This window comes from Quercus suber, unplaced genomic scaffold, assembly GCF_002906115.3.
Source record: "Quercus suber isolate HL8 unplaced genomic scaffold, Cork oak 2.0 scaffold_172, whole genome shotgun sequence".
NCBI lineage: Eukaryota > Viridiplantae > Streptophyta > Magnoliopsida > Fagales > Fagaceae > Quercus > Quercus suber.
The window spans coordinates 231,269-248,294 of record NW_027069632.1 but is presented as its reverse complement, the minus strand read 5'-3'; the positions used below and the strand labels follow the sequence as shown (position 1 = coordinate 248,294).

The 17,026-nt window shown below is 33.4% G+C and overlaps 1 protein-coding gene across 1 annotated transcript; it reads left to right on the top strand.

Moving 5' to 3' along the window:
• The first annotated feature begins 6,469 nt into the window (after positions 1–6,469).
• Positions 6,470–14,364, top strand: LOC112038252 (MLO-like protein 4). The gene is made up of 15 exons (XM_065778040.1): positions 6,470–7,214; positions 7,323–7,380; positions 7,494–7,720; positions 8,088–8,204; positions 8,303–8,363; positions 8,492–8,598; positions 9,125–9,199; positions 9,634–9,719; positions 10,481–10,530; positions 11,111–11,151; positions 11,259–11,429; positions 11,501–11,551; positions 13,530–13,597; positions 13,743–13,803; positions 13,872–14,364. The coding sequence occupies exons 1-15, from the start codon at positions 7,089–7,091 to the stop codon at positions 14,277–14,279; spliced, it is 1,707 nt and encodes a 568-aa protein (XP_065634112.1). The 5' UTR covers positions 6,470–7,088; the 3' UTR covers positions 14,280–14,364.
• The last annotated feature ends 2,662 nt before the right edge of the window (positions 14,365–17,026 follow it).

The following is a 17,026-nucleotide window of genomic DNA, read 5'->3' as shown; positions in this document are numbered from 1 at the left end:
AGAGAATTCAAAAAGTTACAATTTTTTGTGTTTAATTGTTGCTTTTGTTTGTTGATGGAATTATACAAAGCTATGAAAAATTGTCTAAACATTAATGAAAAAAACTAACTTCAATTGCTCTTGCTTCCTATTGGTCCATTAGGTCATTACATTTTCACTTGATTTTTGTAGTAAATCTAAGTGTTTGAAAGATAAGGCTTTACATATCTAATTTGCTCATTGTATTGGGGTCTACTCATTTTTGTTATCTATATTGATTATTGGGTTAGTTTATAACGGATAAGGTGGTTTATGTACCCAACCCAACCCAACTATTTAACACCCCTAAACATTCAACTGTAAATATTAAAAATATTAAAATCATAGGTGCAAACAAAAAGAAGAAACAATTTGCAACAAAAGAAAACGAATGACTTAGATTTTGTAGCATACACCTCAAAAGATAATGTGTTAATGCTGATATGGACCAATAATAATAATAATAATTCTAAATATATTAGAAGACATAAGAAGTTAATAGAAAAGTTGCTCAACCTAAAGCATATGTTCTACCAAATTTTTTTTTTTACAGGCTCTTGTATAGACCAAAGTCAATCATGAAACCCAAATTTCTTCTTCAAACCCTAGTGTAGTCCAAAGTCAATCAAAAAACCCAAACTTCTTCTTCAGAATGGTGTTAGGCCAACTATACCTAACAACCAAAGACAAGATCTGCTTATACTTAGCTTCCCAATTAATATCAGCCACTGCTACAAAAGCTTCAAGCTCGGCCATCTTCTAGTGAAACACATCGAAAGCAATTTGAGGTTGATCAAAAGAAGTTGAAATAGTTGACTTCAATTCACCAACATTAGAGTGCATATCATTCACCCAACACTGGATATCCACCACCATAAATTCTACATGACCAAAGCTTACACTAGACTGGTATGACTTATACCATCCAAGCGCCGACAACCCAAATCTAGCCACAGTGAACTTCATTTGAAACTTCTTCAACTTCTCTCTCTGTTTCAAGAAAGAATCAATCATTGCTTTGTTACTCCTCTCTTTTTTTTACAAAATTTGGACTACACAATATACACTTACACTTCACTTTAATATTTACAAATTTATTTTCTATACTATAAAATAAGACATTAATTGATAATAAACTTATTTTTTTTATTTTTGTCAATACCGTTATAAGTGCCAAGAACAAAATTTTAAAATTATTAAAATAAAAAGAATAAGAAGAGATAGTAAATGTTAATGACAATGAAGAAAATTTTAATGTAGAAATAAGTTTGCAAAATGATAAACATGATGATAACATTGAATTAGATAAGGTTGATTAGCCAATATAATGAAAATAAATTATTATTTTTGGGTCATTTGTAATATATTATCACTTTTGAATTTAAGTAATTTGAATGTGTATGTTATAAGCATTTGCTAGCTAGTTTGATTTATTTAGTTAGTTTGTTAAATATTATTTAATAAGTGATGAATAAATTAGTCATTATTTGAATATATTTAAAATTTATAATGAATATACCCTTCATATATGTATATCTTTATAAATTCCATTATGTGTTTGTGTATTTTACGAAACACGTTACGATGTATAAAAATAAAAGATTGATTCATGATACGATTCACGTTTTGACAACTATGCTCTCAAGTAACTCATAAGCCTTTTGCTGTCCCCTACAAAACCTATTCACAAGTCAATAAATGCATAATGCAAAAGTACCACAAAAACACTAAGTTTGTATTATATTACTAGTATATGTTATTATTAACAAACTAGTATTTAATGATCATTTTACATGTTAAAAGACAAAACAAAAGAAGTATATGAAAATAAGTTTATCTCCATCTTGTGATAATGATGGAGATACAGCAGCTATTTATGAGAGTAATTTCTTTCTTTAGCATGTGATCATGAAGAAGATGCAATATAACCAACAACCTATTATGATATGGCACATCAAGGAAAATAAATAATAAACCAACCAAAGATTTAAACATATTAAGGACTCATATAAACAAAAACAGAACTCTAAAGTGTTTGATTACCATAGAAAATGCGGCTTAAGTCACAGCAAACCCTGAAATGTAAAATATGAAAAAAAAAAAAAAAAAAAAAAAACCCAAACCATTTGATCAATATTTTTCTTTAAAATGCATGAATGATAATTATATAACTCAGTAACTATTTTTGGTTGAATTATTATATAAAACAATCACACCATAAGCAATAAACCATCGAGACCGATAATTTGAATAAACCCAAGAAAGATATGCTAAGTATCCTCTATCATTGTTACATGAAAGCAAAGTTCTTGATGTGTCATAATTACATAGCATTTTATATGTGAATGTCTATCTACATCTATATGTGTAAGAAAATTATGTCAAATTCATTGCCAAGAACATAAATCATAATCAATGGTTACTACCTTGACTACCAAAAAGAAGATTATTCCTTTCCAAAATCTTCTTCATAGCCATTGTTTGAGATCTTATCTACGTTTGAATCACTGAGTTCTTGTGAGTGCAGAGTCGGAATCACAGAGTTCTTATGAGTGCAGAGAGAGAATAAGCCAGTGTAGAGTGAGGGATGGAGCGATTTTCACCTTTTACATTACAAGGATGGGCTTCACCTTTTGGGCTTGTGAAAAATGGGTTTTACTTGAAGTTTCATCCTCATTGGCTAATGGAACCAAGGTAATAGCATTGCATAAAAAAAATTATTTAGTGCAATTCTCATTTGTTAGTCTAAAAAACTTATTTGGTAACTAAAAACAATTAAAAAACAAGACTACTGACTAGACAAGTTATGAGCATTTCGCAACCAACCAGGTTGCAAAACTGCATTGACAAACTACTCTATTTTCTTGCTCTTCTTTTCAACTAGCTTTATTAATAAATTAATACGCACATTGCTCTACTTTTCAAAACAAAACAATACTATAGACTAGGCAAGTCGCGACCATTTCACGACTTACATATACTTAAATATTAATCATATACTTAAATATCAATCAAATAGATGTGATTCAAATCCTCTAGATTTCCTAGGGTACTCTACCAAATAGTTTTAAAAAAAAATTCTAATCACTTTTTAATGATTTAATGGTCTAGATTTTGCTATGTCAATATTCCTCTAGATTCTAGTGGCGCTTCACGAACACGTCTAAGTCCAGTTTTTTATAGACTGTACAACTCAAAAGATAATGAATGACTTGGTGTTTATCAGATTTTGTCATGTATAACTTGAAAGATAATAATATGGAGGGCAATGATATGAGACAATAATAATAATAACAATTCTAAATATATTAGAAGACAACAACAATTTAAAAAACTAACTCAACTATTTATCAATATCATAATACAGGCACAAGTTAATAGAAAAGTTTACTCAACCTAAAGCAAAAGTTCAAACAAATATTTTTTTTGTACAGGACCTTGTATAGACCAAAATCAATTAGAAAACCCAAATTTCTTCCTAACAATGGTGTACAGACCAAAATCAATTACAAAACCCAAATTTTTTCCTGAGAATGGTGTCAAGCTGACTATACAAAACATCAAACCTACCAACTATTGTATTGTATGAAGACACCATCTACCTATATTTAGCTCCCTGGTGCACATCAATTAATGTTACAGAAGTTTCACGCTCCTCCATCCTCTACAGAAATACATCAGAAGCAACTTGAAGTTGGTCAAAAGAAGTCAAAACAATTGACTTCAATTCACCTATGTCAGATTGAATACTCGACACCCCACACTAGATATCGTCCATCACAGATTCAACATGATTGAAGCTTGCACTAGACTGGTATGTCTCATACCATCCAAGTGCAGACAACCCAAATCCAACCAGAGTAAACTCTAATTGAATCTTCTTCAAGATCTCTCTGTTTCAGGAAAGAATCGACCATAGCCCTCCTTCTCATTTCAGCCCTCTCAAGTAACTCATATGCCTTTTGCTATCCCCTACAAAACCCAATCACAAGTTAATAAATGTATAATGAAAAGTACCACAAAAACACTAAGCTTGTATGTTTAAAAATCTACATTTCTATTACTATTCAAGTTAATTAATTTATTTTTGATAATAAAAAAGTATGTATTTTTTTACTGGACTTTTTAGTTGTATATGTTATTATTAACAAATATCTTATTGTTCCATCTTGAACATAAATTTTTGATTAACAAAGAGAATCTTAAATTAAACATACATTTCTGCTTCTTAACTCTAAAACTTCAAGGAATAGCAGATAGAATCTTAAACTTAGACCTAAATCTAAGGGTATGTTGGTTAACTATTTTTTTCCTTGGCTTTTTGTTTTTGAAAACATATTTCTATTTTTAACCAAAAAAAACTTGTTTGGTAACTAGAAACAATTAAAAAAACAAAACTATTGACTAGATAAGTTATGACCACTTCGCGACTAGCCAAGTTGCGAACTGCATTGACAAACTGCTCTATTTTCTTACTCTTCTTTACAACTAGCTTTATTAATAAATTAAGGGAAATGCTAACGAGTGCCCTTAGGGCACTCATTAATAATTTATTTAAAGAAAATTTTTATGGAAAAAAAAAAGTAATTAATATTTTGACAGCTTTTTTCATTTTCCATAAAAGTAGTATTAAAACGTTAGCATGACCCATAAATTAATGAGAATAAGTTACATCCGGAGCTGGCGTAAAAGATACCTTTTACGCCAGCCAATCCTAAAGCGACATGTCAGCAAAAACATTTAGACACAATACACCTTATTACACGCAATTATAACCCAATTAAAACCCCAAATATTCCTCAAACATGTTCAAAGCTTCTTCTCCGAATGGAAAACCAGAGGCAAACTCTCCTCCTTGTCCTCACACCGGAGCTCCATTCCGCCACAGTCATCACCGGAGTTGTTTTTAGAGCCTGAAAAAGATGTCGAATCCGCCGTTAGTGTAGTGTTACAATCTCAAGGTTTGTTTTCTCATGATTTGGTGGTTCTCCCCTATTTTCAATTTCGAAATATCAATGGGTTTGGGTTTTTTGGGACGTCAGTCACTTGATTTTGTATGGGTTTTGTTGATTTGGTATGGGTTTTGCTGTTTTTCTTATTGGATTCTGAAATCTTAAGTGGTAGGTTCAATGGGAGGGAGAATAATTGAATATGAACAAGGTCAAATTTTTCTTCCTTTTTTCAGAAAAATTGCAAATCTTAAATGGGTTTTGATTGGATTCTTAAATCTTAAGTGGTAGGTTCAAACCAATCTGATTGTGGTTCTTCAGTTTTTTTTCCAAGCTAGTTGCAAGTCGTGAACATTTTGCGACCAGCTAGTTTGATTAATATGATAGTTTAATGTAGTTTAATGGGGTTTACATATATGCTAGAAGGGGCGAGAGAAGCTTTATTAATATGATAGTTTAATGTAGTTTAATTGGGTCTAAATATATGTTAGGTATTAGGATTTTTTATGTCAAGTTCAACAATGTAAATTTAATCTCTTTCTTTTGTGGGTATGAAATTCACTGTTTTTTAGATTTGAGATTTATTGCCTTTCTTGAGGACAATTTGGCGCAAGGCTAACTCATATGGTGCTCTAGCTAGTCCAGCTAACTGGGAAGACAAGCTTTGTTAATATGATAGATAGTTTAATGTAGTTTAATGAGGTCTAAATATATGCCAAATATTAGGATTTTTTATATCAAGTTCAACCATGTAAATTCATTCGCTTTCTTTTGTGCGTCTAAAATTCACTGTTTTTGAATTTGAGATTTGGTTCAATTATTCCACTATCAATGATGATGATTGATGAACCCATTGCGATATTGCAGAATCGATTGTCGACTTGTACACGACGTTGTCAAATAAAAAGCTAGAGATGAGCATCATGTGCCTGGGCTAAACGACATCATGGGTGCTCCTTCGTCTCCAGTGGTTTGGTTCCAACATTTTTGTTTTGTGTTTGTTTTTTTAATTAATATTTGGATATATACAAGAGGATTGTGATCATGTGTGTTAGTTTTTACTCATTTTATTATGTGAGATCGTGTGAAAAATCTGATGTGGCATCATTTGATTGGAGGGTATAAACAAAGGTATTTCCACCACATTGTTGTTAAATTTAATCTCTTTTTTATAATACTACAAAATACAAGAAAATGTGAAAAACTAATATTGTTTCATTTGGACATTTGCCACTGCTTTACCAATGGGCCTTAAATGAGTGGGCGTGAAAGTCACCAGATCCTTTGCCATCCATATCCATATCTGCCTTCTGGACTTTAAGAGGATTCATAACGATAGAGGCATAGAGCTGCTTTTTACCATTACAAAAGTCTAGAGCCGTCTGCTCAACAACCAGATTAAAAGTCAGAATATTAATACCAAATCCAATGAATATACAACCTCCCCAAAACTAATAACATACTAAATTCATTAATTTGAGCAAAACGGTTTCAAGTTGCATCTTAAAAGTTGCAGCATACATATGGCCCCATTGTTGTCGTTCAGTTTCCTTGGACCAATGTTGTTGTAATTTAAAATTTTAGTTTTTTTTTTTGCCGTCTTGTAAAATTCCAAAATCACCCTTGGGAAATAGGAATATAAGCAATATTCTACAACCAAAATCAATGGGCTTTGGTATTTCCTTAATACTAAAATTTTTTGTCATTTGCTTTTCGTCATTTTTCAATTGATAATGATGACCCTTCCTGAAAAAAGACCAAAAAACAAACCAAAAGACATTGTTTCTCAAAACAAATAAGAAAAAAGACATAAGCACGTTCAAACTTCAAATTTCCAAGCATGCAATGCGGCGTGTGGCACATTTGTGCAGACCCATTATGCCCCTCGTGGCACACCATGCACAAAGTTCTTAAATTCTCTGATGGTACGGTCTCAAGTTTAGACACAAGCAAAACCCAACAACCCAACAGTTACTATTAATGGTCTGTAACTGAACTCTGCATCAAAAACAGAGACGACTGGGTCTACAATACTTTTTTTTTTTTTTTGAAGATTTAAACTTTCAGCATCAGACACCCGGAAGCAAAATTAGTTCAGGGTTTGTGGGTTTGAGCCAAAAAATGGAGGAAGAACCAAGGGAAGGAAGATCCTTGGCTGAGACCCCTACTTGGGCTGTTGCAACTGTGATCACTGTCATGGTTTCTTTTGGCTTCTTCTTTCAAGGCTCTTTGAAATGGTCTGGAAAGGTATAAAATGACCACTTCTCTGTTTGCTTTTGATCTTTTACATGCTTCTTTATTTTATTCTTCGAATTCTTCATTAATGTTTGTGATGATTAATAACATGCCTAGTAGTGGTTGGCTAAGACTAAGAGAAAACCTCTGCTAGCTGCTCTGGAAAAGATCAAAGAAGGTAAAGCAACTGAAGCTCTTATTAGAGATGGGTTCTGTTTGATTTCTTTATTACTATGTTGAAGCTTTTGGAAATTTCTTTAATTTCATTATTTGGTGGTTATTTGCAAACAGAGCTAATGCTTTTTGGGCTTCTGTCATTGTTGATGGGACATTGGATTGCTTTTGTGGCCAAGATTTGTGTTAAATCCTCCTCGGTTTTGAACAGCCAATTTTATCCATGTGCATTGGATGGTGACTTACAAACAGTAAAGCGCATTCTTGTTTCAGGCTCAAATCATTTGAATCACTCCATTGTCAGAGAGCAGGTGAAAGCTGGGGGGCATAATTATTGCCCTGAGGTAGTTTCCTCACTCTCCATTTGAATTAGGATTTTAATTTTAATTTATTTATTTTTACAATTCTGGAATTGAATTTAGGATGCAGATATAGATAATAATGCAAGTTTACTCACTCTCCATTTGAATTATTGTTTCTTTAGCAAGTTTTTGACTTTGTTCTAACTATGTAATGACTTTCACTAATAATGCAAGTTTCCTCACTCTCCATTTGAATTATTGTTTCTTTAGCAAGTTTTTGACTTTGTTCTAACTATGTAATGCCTGTCACTAATAAGTCTCAGTAACCTGTCAATTTATTTAAGGGAAAACAAAGTGATTAGACCATATATCTATGATTACTATTTCAAAATTTGTTATTTGCTTCCAGGGTCATGAATCATTTGCTTCTCATGAAAGTCTTGAGCAGCTTCATCGTCTTGTATTTGTTCTAGGCATTACCCATGTGATTTACAGCTTCATTGCCATTGCATTGGCCATGATTAAGGTTTGACATATCTATTTATTGAACTACCTTCTTTAGTTCTTCTTTGGGGTTTAATCTTTGTTAAATGAGCAGCAAAGTCTAAAATTTAGCTTATGCAGATCTACAGCTGGAGAACATGGGAAAATGAAGCTAAATCTATGGCTATCCAGAGCTTACAAGGTGAACAGTTTTCCACCCGATGATTATATGGATGTCCTTTATCGTTCTTCTATTTTTTAGCCAGGTTTCTTTAGATGCCTTACACAAACTAGTCTTTTGCCCTATCATATTAATTTTTTGAATTCTAGAAACTCCGCAAGCTACACCAGATAATATGAGAATGAGGCGACTAACAACTTTCATATTTCACCACACATCCCATCCATGGAGCCAGCATGGAGTTCTTGTTTGGCTGGTATTCTCCTGTCCTCTTTCTATTTTGAGAAAAATATTTTCAATATTACTTTTACGATTTTTAAAAACTGATAAATCTCAGATCAACTTTGTCATATCTGAAACAACTAAATGACAAAACAATGCAAAACTAACACTCATCCTAATTTTTTCCAGTTGGTCAAATAAATTTTCAGCTCCTTCGATCTGTGTCATATGACTATCAAAAAACACAAATTAAAGTTGCTGAAGCAGCAATAACATAACTAGAGACAAAAGGAGAAAAATAAGGGGCTTGAAGTTGTATATTTGATCAATTTCTACCATTATAGCTACTCCTTTGTATACAGAAGTACCTACATATGCATACATCCATGCATGCACATTTATAATTCAGTCAGTTGAGTGTGTGCTAATAGTTGAGAATTTAAGATTATTAGAGAAAAGATTATAATTTCTCATTGCATGTAGCTTGACGTTTCTTATATGGAGCACATTTGCTAGTGATTCCAAATAGTGATTCCAAACCCAAATTCCTCAATCTGCAGCTTTGTTTCAGCCGCCAGTTCTGGAGTTCTATAAATCGAGCTGACTACATGGCCTTGCGCTTGGGCTTCATCACTGTATGTGTTTTTTTTTTTTTGGTTTAAATGGAAGTGTTTTATCCACTTATATCTTTTGATCGAAGATAAATATAAAATACTGTATGTTTATATATGCCAATTATTAATCCTTATCTGCATCATCCTTCACTTAGGTGGGCTATTGCCAAAAAATCAAGTAAACAATAGCACCTAAGAGGTTGGAGGACTGTAAATTTTGTTTTTTATAATTATTATTATTTTTTTAGTAGTGGAAGATTGAGTTGACTTCATTGTCCGTGTTCTAACTTTGAATGGTATAAAATATCCTATTGCCACATTTGCATTTCTTTGGTTCTTATTTTCAATTTTATTTAATCTTCAATTCTTAAAATGCAAATAGAATGTGGCAGGTCATGAGACCAAATTTCCTTAGCTGACTCTGTTGTTTTTGTTTTTTGTTTCTTCCGTTGTAGACTCATCAATTTCCTCTAACATATAATTTTCATAATTATATGCTTCGAAGCATGGAGGAAGAATTTCGAGATATTGTTGGAATTAGGTATTATTTTTTTACCCTGTTTTGAAAGTTGACATTTCTTTTAAATTAATGTACTGAATAAGCTCTTCTAATTACTTTTGCCATGATCTTGATTGTATAGTTTACTTAAATCATAAATGAATTAATATGTGGTGTATAGATAAATTAAATGAACTAACAATCAAAGAAAGTTTCTGTATTTAGTGATGCGGTATTTCCATTGTTTTGTTCTTTCCCCTTCCTTGAGTAGGATGCCTATGAAGACAAAGTGAAGCCTATATTTTGCATACTTATGATGAATTTATCAACTTCAAATGCATCAAGTAACAAATTTGCATATATATATATATATATATAGACATGATCCTAATGGTTGGTCACATACCTGTCGGCTGTAGCTGGCCTATTATGCCTACATGTTCTAGTTAATAATTTAATATACTTTTGTTGTTGCCACCGTATTCTGTTTGGTTTCTAAATGCTACATAAAGACAAAAACACCAATAGCAAGATTCATTAAATAAGAAAATCACTTCAGTGCAGGCGTCCATTTCCTCGTGTGCTCTCACTATAATTAACTTCATTTGAGTGGTATTCAAAAAATTTTGTTTTGTATTGTTTATTTTAGAATTACAGACTTTATCCAAGTACAATTTCAAGCAATTTCAAAAATGTGTTTATGGACTGCTAATGTATCATTTTTACAGTAGCAAAGTTGTCAGGAATTTAGTTATTGCTTCCTCTGCTAATTGATTTGATCATTTCTTTGGTTCCTTTTGCAGTGTGCCTCTCTGGATATATGCAATATGTTGCATTTTTCTAGATTTTCATGGTAATTTCTTTGAATCTTGATATGCTTCAAACTGAAGAAATTAGAGATAGTCTCAAGCAACTACGGTCACCCCATTTTTAACATATTGGGATGTTATGGCATTTAAACTGTGTTGATGTAAGCAAACAGCATTAAAGTTGCATAAAATAGTGTGTTTAGTTTTCCATGCCTACTGGAATCTAAGAACATCTAATGAAGTGGCATTGGCATAAATATGCCGTTCTTCAGCGCCTATTGGACATCTCAACAGAATTGAATGGTCCTTCATGTTTTACATAAGCATTGGATGTACAGTTCATTATTTAATGTGGGGTATTGTATCAATTTAGGCCTTCCAAAAAAAAATGCCTCTGCCACATTTTACTAGGCTTGTGTTGACAGCTGCCATTTTCTGTAGTGGCTCCACTCACAACAATGGATGTTTTACATATAAATCACAAATCTAACAATTACATTTCCTTGGGATGTTCAAAATGCTCTTTGGTTTGAATATTAGCGATGTTTTTATTCTTGTAAGTTTTATGCTATCTGTAGTTATGGCATTAATGTCTAGACTATGAACTATGTAATTCCCATCCAGGAAGCAATATTTACTTTTGGATTTCCTTCCTTCCAGCAATTGTAAGTCCCCACCATCACATCTCCTTTACCTTCTCCATGTTCTTTTTAATCCAAATTTACAATTTTCACTCCTTTCTAATTTCTTTCTTTGTTGACTAATATGTTAGTTGATTCTCCTAATCGGCACTAAACTGCACCGAGTGGTGGTAAAGTTGGCTGTTGAAATCATGGATGAATGTCCAACTACAGGATTCCATCAGTTTAACCTGAGGGATGAACTCTTTTGGTTTGGGAAGCCCAAGCTTGTTTTATGGCTTATACATATGATATCCTTCCAGGTCAGTGAACCAAAGGAATCCATTTTGGCTTCTAAAATATTATTGTGTGACTGAATTCTTATATGCCATAGGCATTTATTTTGCAGAATGCATTTGAGATGGCCTCATTCCTTTGGTCCTTGGTAAGAGCTTGATTATAATTTTCATCCAATAACAACATGGTTAGAGTGGTTTTCCTACACAAAAGTACCATCTAATCTGATATCATTATAAAGTACTTCTCCCAAAAGCTTAATTTGTTAAGGACTAATGAATATAATCATTTAACCATTATTGTAACAACTACAATTCATCACTATCATGTCATTGTATCAACCAAACCAAAAAATTATGAATTAAACAATGAGAAAAGTAAAAAGTAAAAAAGAATTATGCAATCCACAAGTAAAATAAACAGAATACAACCTACTTAAACAGAATAAACAAACTAAATCCACATAACATTAATTTCTTTCTTTGTTGACTAATATGTTAGTTGATTCTCCTAATCGGCACTAAACTGCACCGAGTGGTGGTAAAGTTGGCTGTTGAAATCATGGATGAATGTCCAACTACAGGATTCCATCAGTTTAACCTGAGGGATGAACTCTTTTGGTTTGGGAAGCCCAAGCTTGTTTTATGGCTTATACATATGATATCCTTCCAGGTCAGTGAACCAAAGGAATCCATTTTGGCTTCTAAAATATTATTGTGTGACTGAATTCTTATATGCCATAGGCATTTATTTTGCAGAATGCATTTGAGATGGCCTCATTCCTTTGGTCCTTGGTAAGAGCTTGATTATAATTTTCATCCAATAACAACATGGTTAGAGTGGTTTTCCTACACAAAAGTACCATCTAATCTGATATCATTATAAAGTACTTCTCCCAAAAGCTTAATTTGTTAAGGACTAATGAATATAATCATTTAACCATTATTGTAACAACTACAATTCATCACTATCATGTCATTGTATCAACCAAACCAAAAAATTATGAATTAAACAATGAGAAAAGTAAAAAGTAAAAAAGAATTATGCAATCCACAAGTAAAATAAACAGAATACAACCTACTTAAACAGAATAAACAAACTAAATCCACATAACAAAAAGCAAATAAACAACCTACTAAAATGATGAAAATGATATGTGTGCCCTTTTAGACAGAGTAATAATATACATAATAGAAGACATTAAAAGGAGAGCGCTGTACTTCATCACAGTCACAAAGAGGAGTGAAATTTTGGGAATCATTTTTGACAAAGCACAGAGGGTTCACTTTTTGACTTTTAGATTTTTTTTTTTAACCTTTATGAAATTATCTAACTATCTAAATTTAAACAAAAGAGACACAATTGCAAAGGGCTGTACGGTTAATATTGTGCAATTTCTAAGGACTCGGTTGGGTGGACACAATCCATTCAAGTTGAACATTTTGCATTAAAACATGTTTACTAGGTCACTAGCTTAGGTGGTCCGATTGAATAGTCAGATTGGCTTAGGAACTAGTTCACCAGATTACTAGACCGGTTTTAATAACTATGCTCATTGGTTGAGTAGCACTAATGAGTTTGTTTATAAATTTGACATAATCTTTTAGCAGGCATTACAACTTAACCGTCTATGATGATTGTAAAAATCCAATCCCTAAAACTTTCATTATGTATGTGTTGGCACATGTTTGTGTGTGCAACCATGCATTCATGTGCATGAGAGAGGGAGTTTTGTTATTTGTGAATGTGTTGTATAGTATTTCCCTTATCAAACAAGCTGCATCTCTCGAACAAAATATGGAACGAGTTTGACATTGCAGTCTATAAATTCCATCACCATCAAGTCATCGATACCCTATGCATAACCTCCATTGGCAGATCCCTGGGGTACTTCAGACAGTCACCAGTGGATTATATTTATAATTGTTGGCTTGCGATATCTCATTGATACAAGTGAATTGCATCTATTTTTTTAATATAAAAGTATGGCTTAGTCAGTAGGCTTACAATGAAGATGTAATATATAAAGATTGGTTGTGTCCATTGTGACACAAGAACTGCCAGAATTTTCCTTCTGGTAAGTGCAGACTTTATTTGTGATGCTAACTGTAACTTTTTCTATCCAGTGGGAAATTGAGGGGCCTTCCTGTTTCATGGACAACCGTAGCTTCCTTGTGATTCGTTTGTCATTTGGGTATGTATCTTTATTATAGTGCTCCATCTTCTTTACATGTCAAAAGAAATTTTCTATTCTCTCAGGACTGCAATGCGGTTTTGTTATATATGGCATCAATCTGATAGAATACGAACTCATTGTTATTAGTTACTGATTACTGCAGGATCATTTCACAGTTCTGGTGTAGCTTTATAACATTCCCACTCTATGTTATCATTACACAGGTCTGGCTTTTCTTTGTTTTCATCTCTCTCTCTCTCTCTCTCTCTCTCTCACTATTATGATCTTGTAGATGGGTTCGAGGTTCAAAAAGTCTGTAATGACAGAAAATGTGAGAACATCACTAGTTAGATGGCAGAGGAGAGTAAAGGCCAGGAATGGTACTTCCTCTGTTGCACTCCTGAGTGCAGGAACTGCAGCCTCGGATTCTGTGGTGCATGATGTGGGAAGAATTGATGACTTTGCCATAAACAGCATGGAAGGAAGCTCCTCAGGTGTCCGGGACACATCTTTCTCACATCAACAGGCTTCAATGTCAAAGGATCAAATTCATGAACTATCTACAAATGATATGATACAAGTACCGGTTTCTTCTGATCCTTTCTATGACAGTTATAGCAGTGATGATGTTGATCATGACGACAGCAGTGAGGATAAAAATGATGTCAAAGATGATTCATGTCTCCTTACACCACCTTAAGCTTTTTATGCTTGTATATAAATCAACACTAGCATTAGATTGATCATTGAAGGCATTTAATGGATTGTTATATCGTCTTGCAAAATGACCAGATCACCACCCACCCCCCCTCCCCCCACCCCCAAAAAAAAAGAGTATAGAAAGAAAATTATCTTGCTAACAAGTATTACCTGTTAACCATTTTTCATCTTCTTAGTAGATTGGTTCGTATGGTTTCTTATTCATCCAAAAGGAATAAAAGCTAGGGAAAAAGGCTTCAACAGACAGATTGGCCTATCAAAATGGACTTGCTCCTTCAAACTTATCGTCTCCTAGGTAGAATTACCTTTGTGTTCAAAATGTTTTAGTTGATTGAACATACAATGTCCTAATAATTTGTTTTGCTTGGTGGACACTGTTGGACTAAGAGCGTGTTGGAATAGGGTGGTTCATGTTTCCAGCCCAACTGCCATGTCTAAAATCAAAGAAGTTGTGGAGAAGGAAGTACACAATACTGCGGAAACTTACAATTACAGAGTCCACAAAGTGTAGAGGCCAATGGAAAGGACAAATGTTTATTTCATAATCAAATTTTCTAGCAATAAGAGAGAGCTCGGAAAAATCCCTTGCCTAGGCCAATTGTAGCATGGATTTGGCTAATATTAACATGAACGTTAAGGCTGTTTTTTTAGCCAAACGGCTGAGAAGCATAGTTCGTTATCAGCTACTGCATTAGCCTCCTATAACAATGATTTGGTAAAATATATCCATTGCACACATTGCCTAAAAAACAAAACAAAACAAAACAAGAGATATCTATTGGTTGACTATGTTGAGTAGTTTCATTTTGAATCTAAACTTTTGTAGCAATAATAGTGGGTGATCACATTAATATTGATGCATTGACAAGGTCCCAGCTGAAATGACGCTCTCGAGGGGAAACGAACATTAGAATAGGACTTGTTTCAAGAAACACCTAGTCCCTAACTTGAGACCAACCAGTGGCATTGGTCAGAGGTGCTCCAGTGGTTAAGTGGTCTTTGAGTTGAGTATGAATGGATTACAAGCTGTTTTTTTATTTTTTGTTGGTGGATTCTTAGGGAAAGAAAGAGAATGGCTGTAAGCAAGGGAGAAGGGTAAAAGCCTTACAGAGATTGGCTGATGGGTTGGGATTTGAGTGGAGTTCTCCTCAACAGGCAAATACGTCTAATCCAAAGCCCAATGGATACTAGTGAGGCTTGGCAGGCAGTGTCTAGGAGACATGGTTAATGAGAATATCACTGAGAGTTAGATGTGCAACTATATTGTCCAAGGTACAACACTATTAGGACACAATCTCGATATTCTGGTACAAGGGAATGAGAAAAGTGTATTAAAATGTTGAGAAATTCAATACTGAGGAAAATGAATATTCACTTACTCTAGGAGAGAGGGAATCATGTGGAGAGGAAAGTGAATTGATGAGAAGGGGCCATGCATCACGGGCATTCAAATGGAAATGTTTGGACAATATTTGAAGGGGGAGGATGTGGAAGAGTGTTACAATTCAATCTCTTGAGTAGGATAGAAACAAACGCGTAAGGATTTGGAGGGCTAGATTGACACTTTTGAGTACAACAAGTTAAAGAAGAGAAGCAATGGAGGCCAATATGAATCTCTTAAGTTGGAATTGTCGATGACTTGGGAACCTTTCGCTTTTAGTAGTAGTTAGAGCATTTTTCTTGTTAGTGAAGACCAAAGATCCCTACATTTTATTTCTTATGGAAACGAAAATTGACTTACAGATAATGACTTGTGTGAAGGACAAACTTAGATCCCTCCTAGTCATTGGCTTACTGGGCTTCACGTATATTGACTATAAGATTTAGACGCCATCTATAATGATTGTTTACACTCGCTTCCTTCTCATAATTGTTAATTCGATACTTGCTTTGCTTACTAAATTACCCTCGATTTTTAGCACATAAATCAATACTTGTCATTCTTACCTCAAACGATACTATAGACAATGAACTCCACTCACCCTTATAGCATTCTCAATTATGATTATGGTTTGAAGTGGTCCACCTATAACATACATTCATTGGGAAGGGAATCAATATGCTGACTCTTTGGCCAAAAAAAAAGGAAACAACTACATGAAGCCTTTTGTTTTTGCACTGTAATCCTCCTTTCTAGATTTTGTACAAACTGTTAATAATGCTGGATTATTATTGGGTACTTTGCGAGAATACTTATTCCCTCTCATATAGAGGCTAGTCCTATCTACTATGTAGCCTATCTTTATGTGAGAGAGAGGGAGTATACTCCCAAAATATTTAATAAATTTTTAGTAATGTTTGGGATGTTATGTACCCTAGATTTTGTTATTATTATACTAAATCTGAAACTCCTTTTCTCCAAAAATAAAAATGAAGACAAAATCTAATCTAGTCATTTCAAAGTAAATGAACAAAATGTGAATAATTTCACATTAGAATTATCCTATAAAACTCAAGAAATCCTAACTTTACCAGGTCATCAATCTTCTTAGAACAAGCACAAAGTCCAGAAATTTTCCACAACTTTAAAGAAGACCATCTAAACGACAACGTTTATGTTGTCGTTCTTTGCAGCTACCTTTATTCACTTTTATTATTATCATTAATATTTTTTTTAAAGTGTAAACTCCCAAAGCGGACTCGGCACGAACTCATTGGACAAAAGTGGCACACTCAAGAGTTCCCAGCCGCATCTGATTAAAACCTCATGTCATTATTTGTATCAAT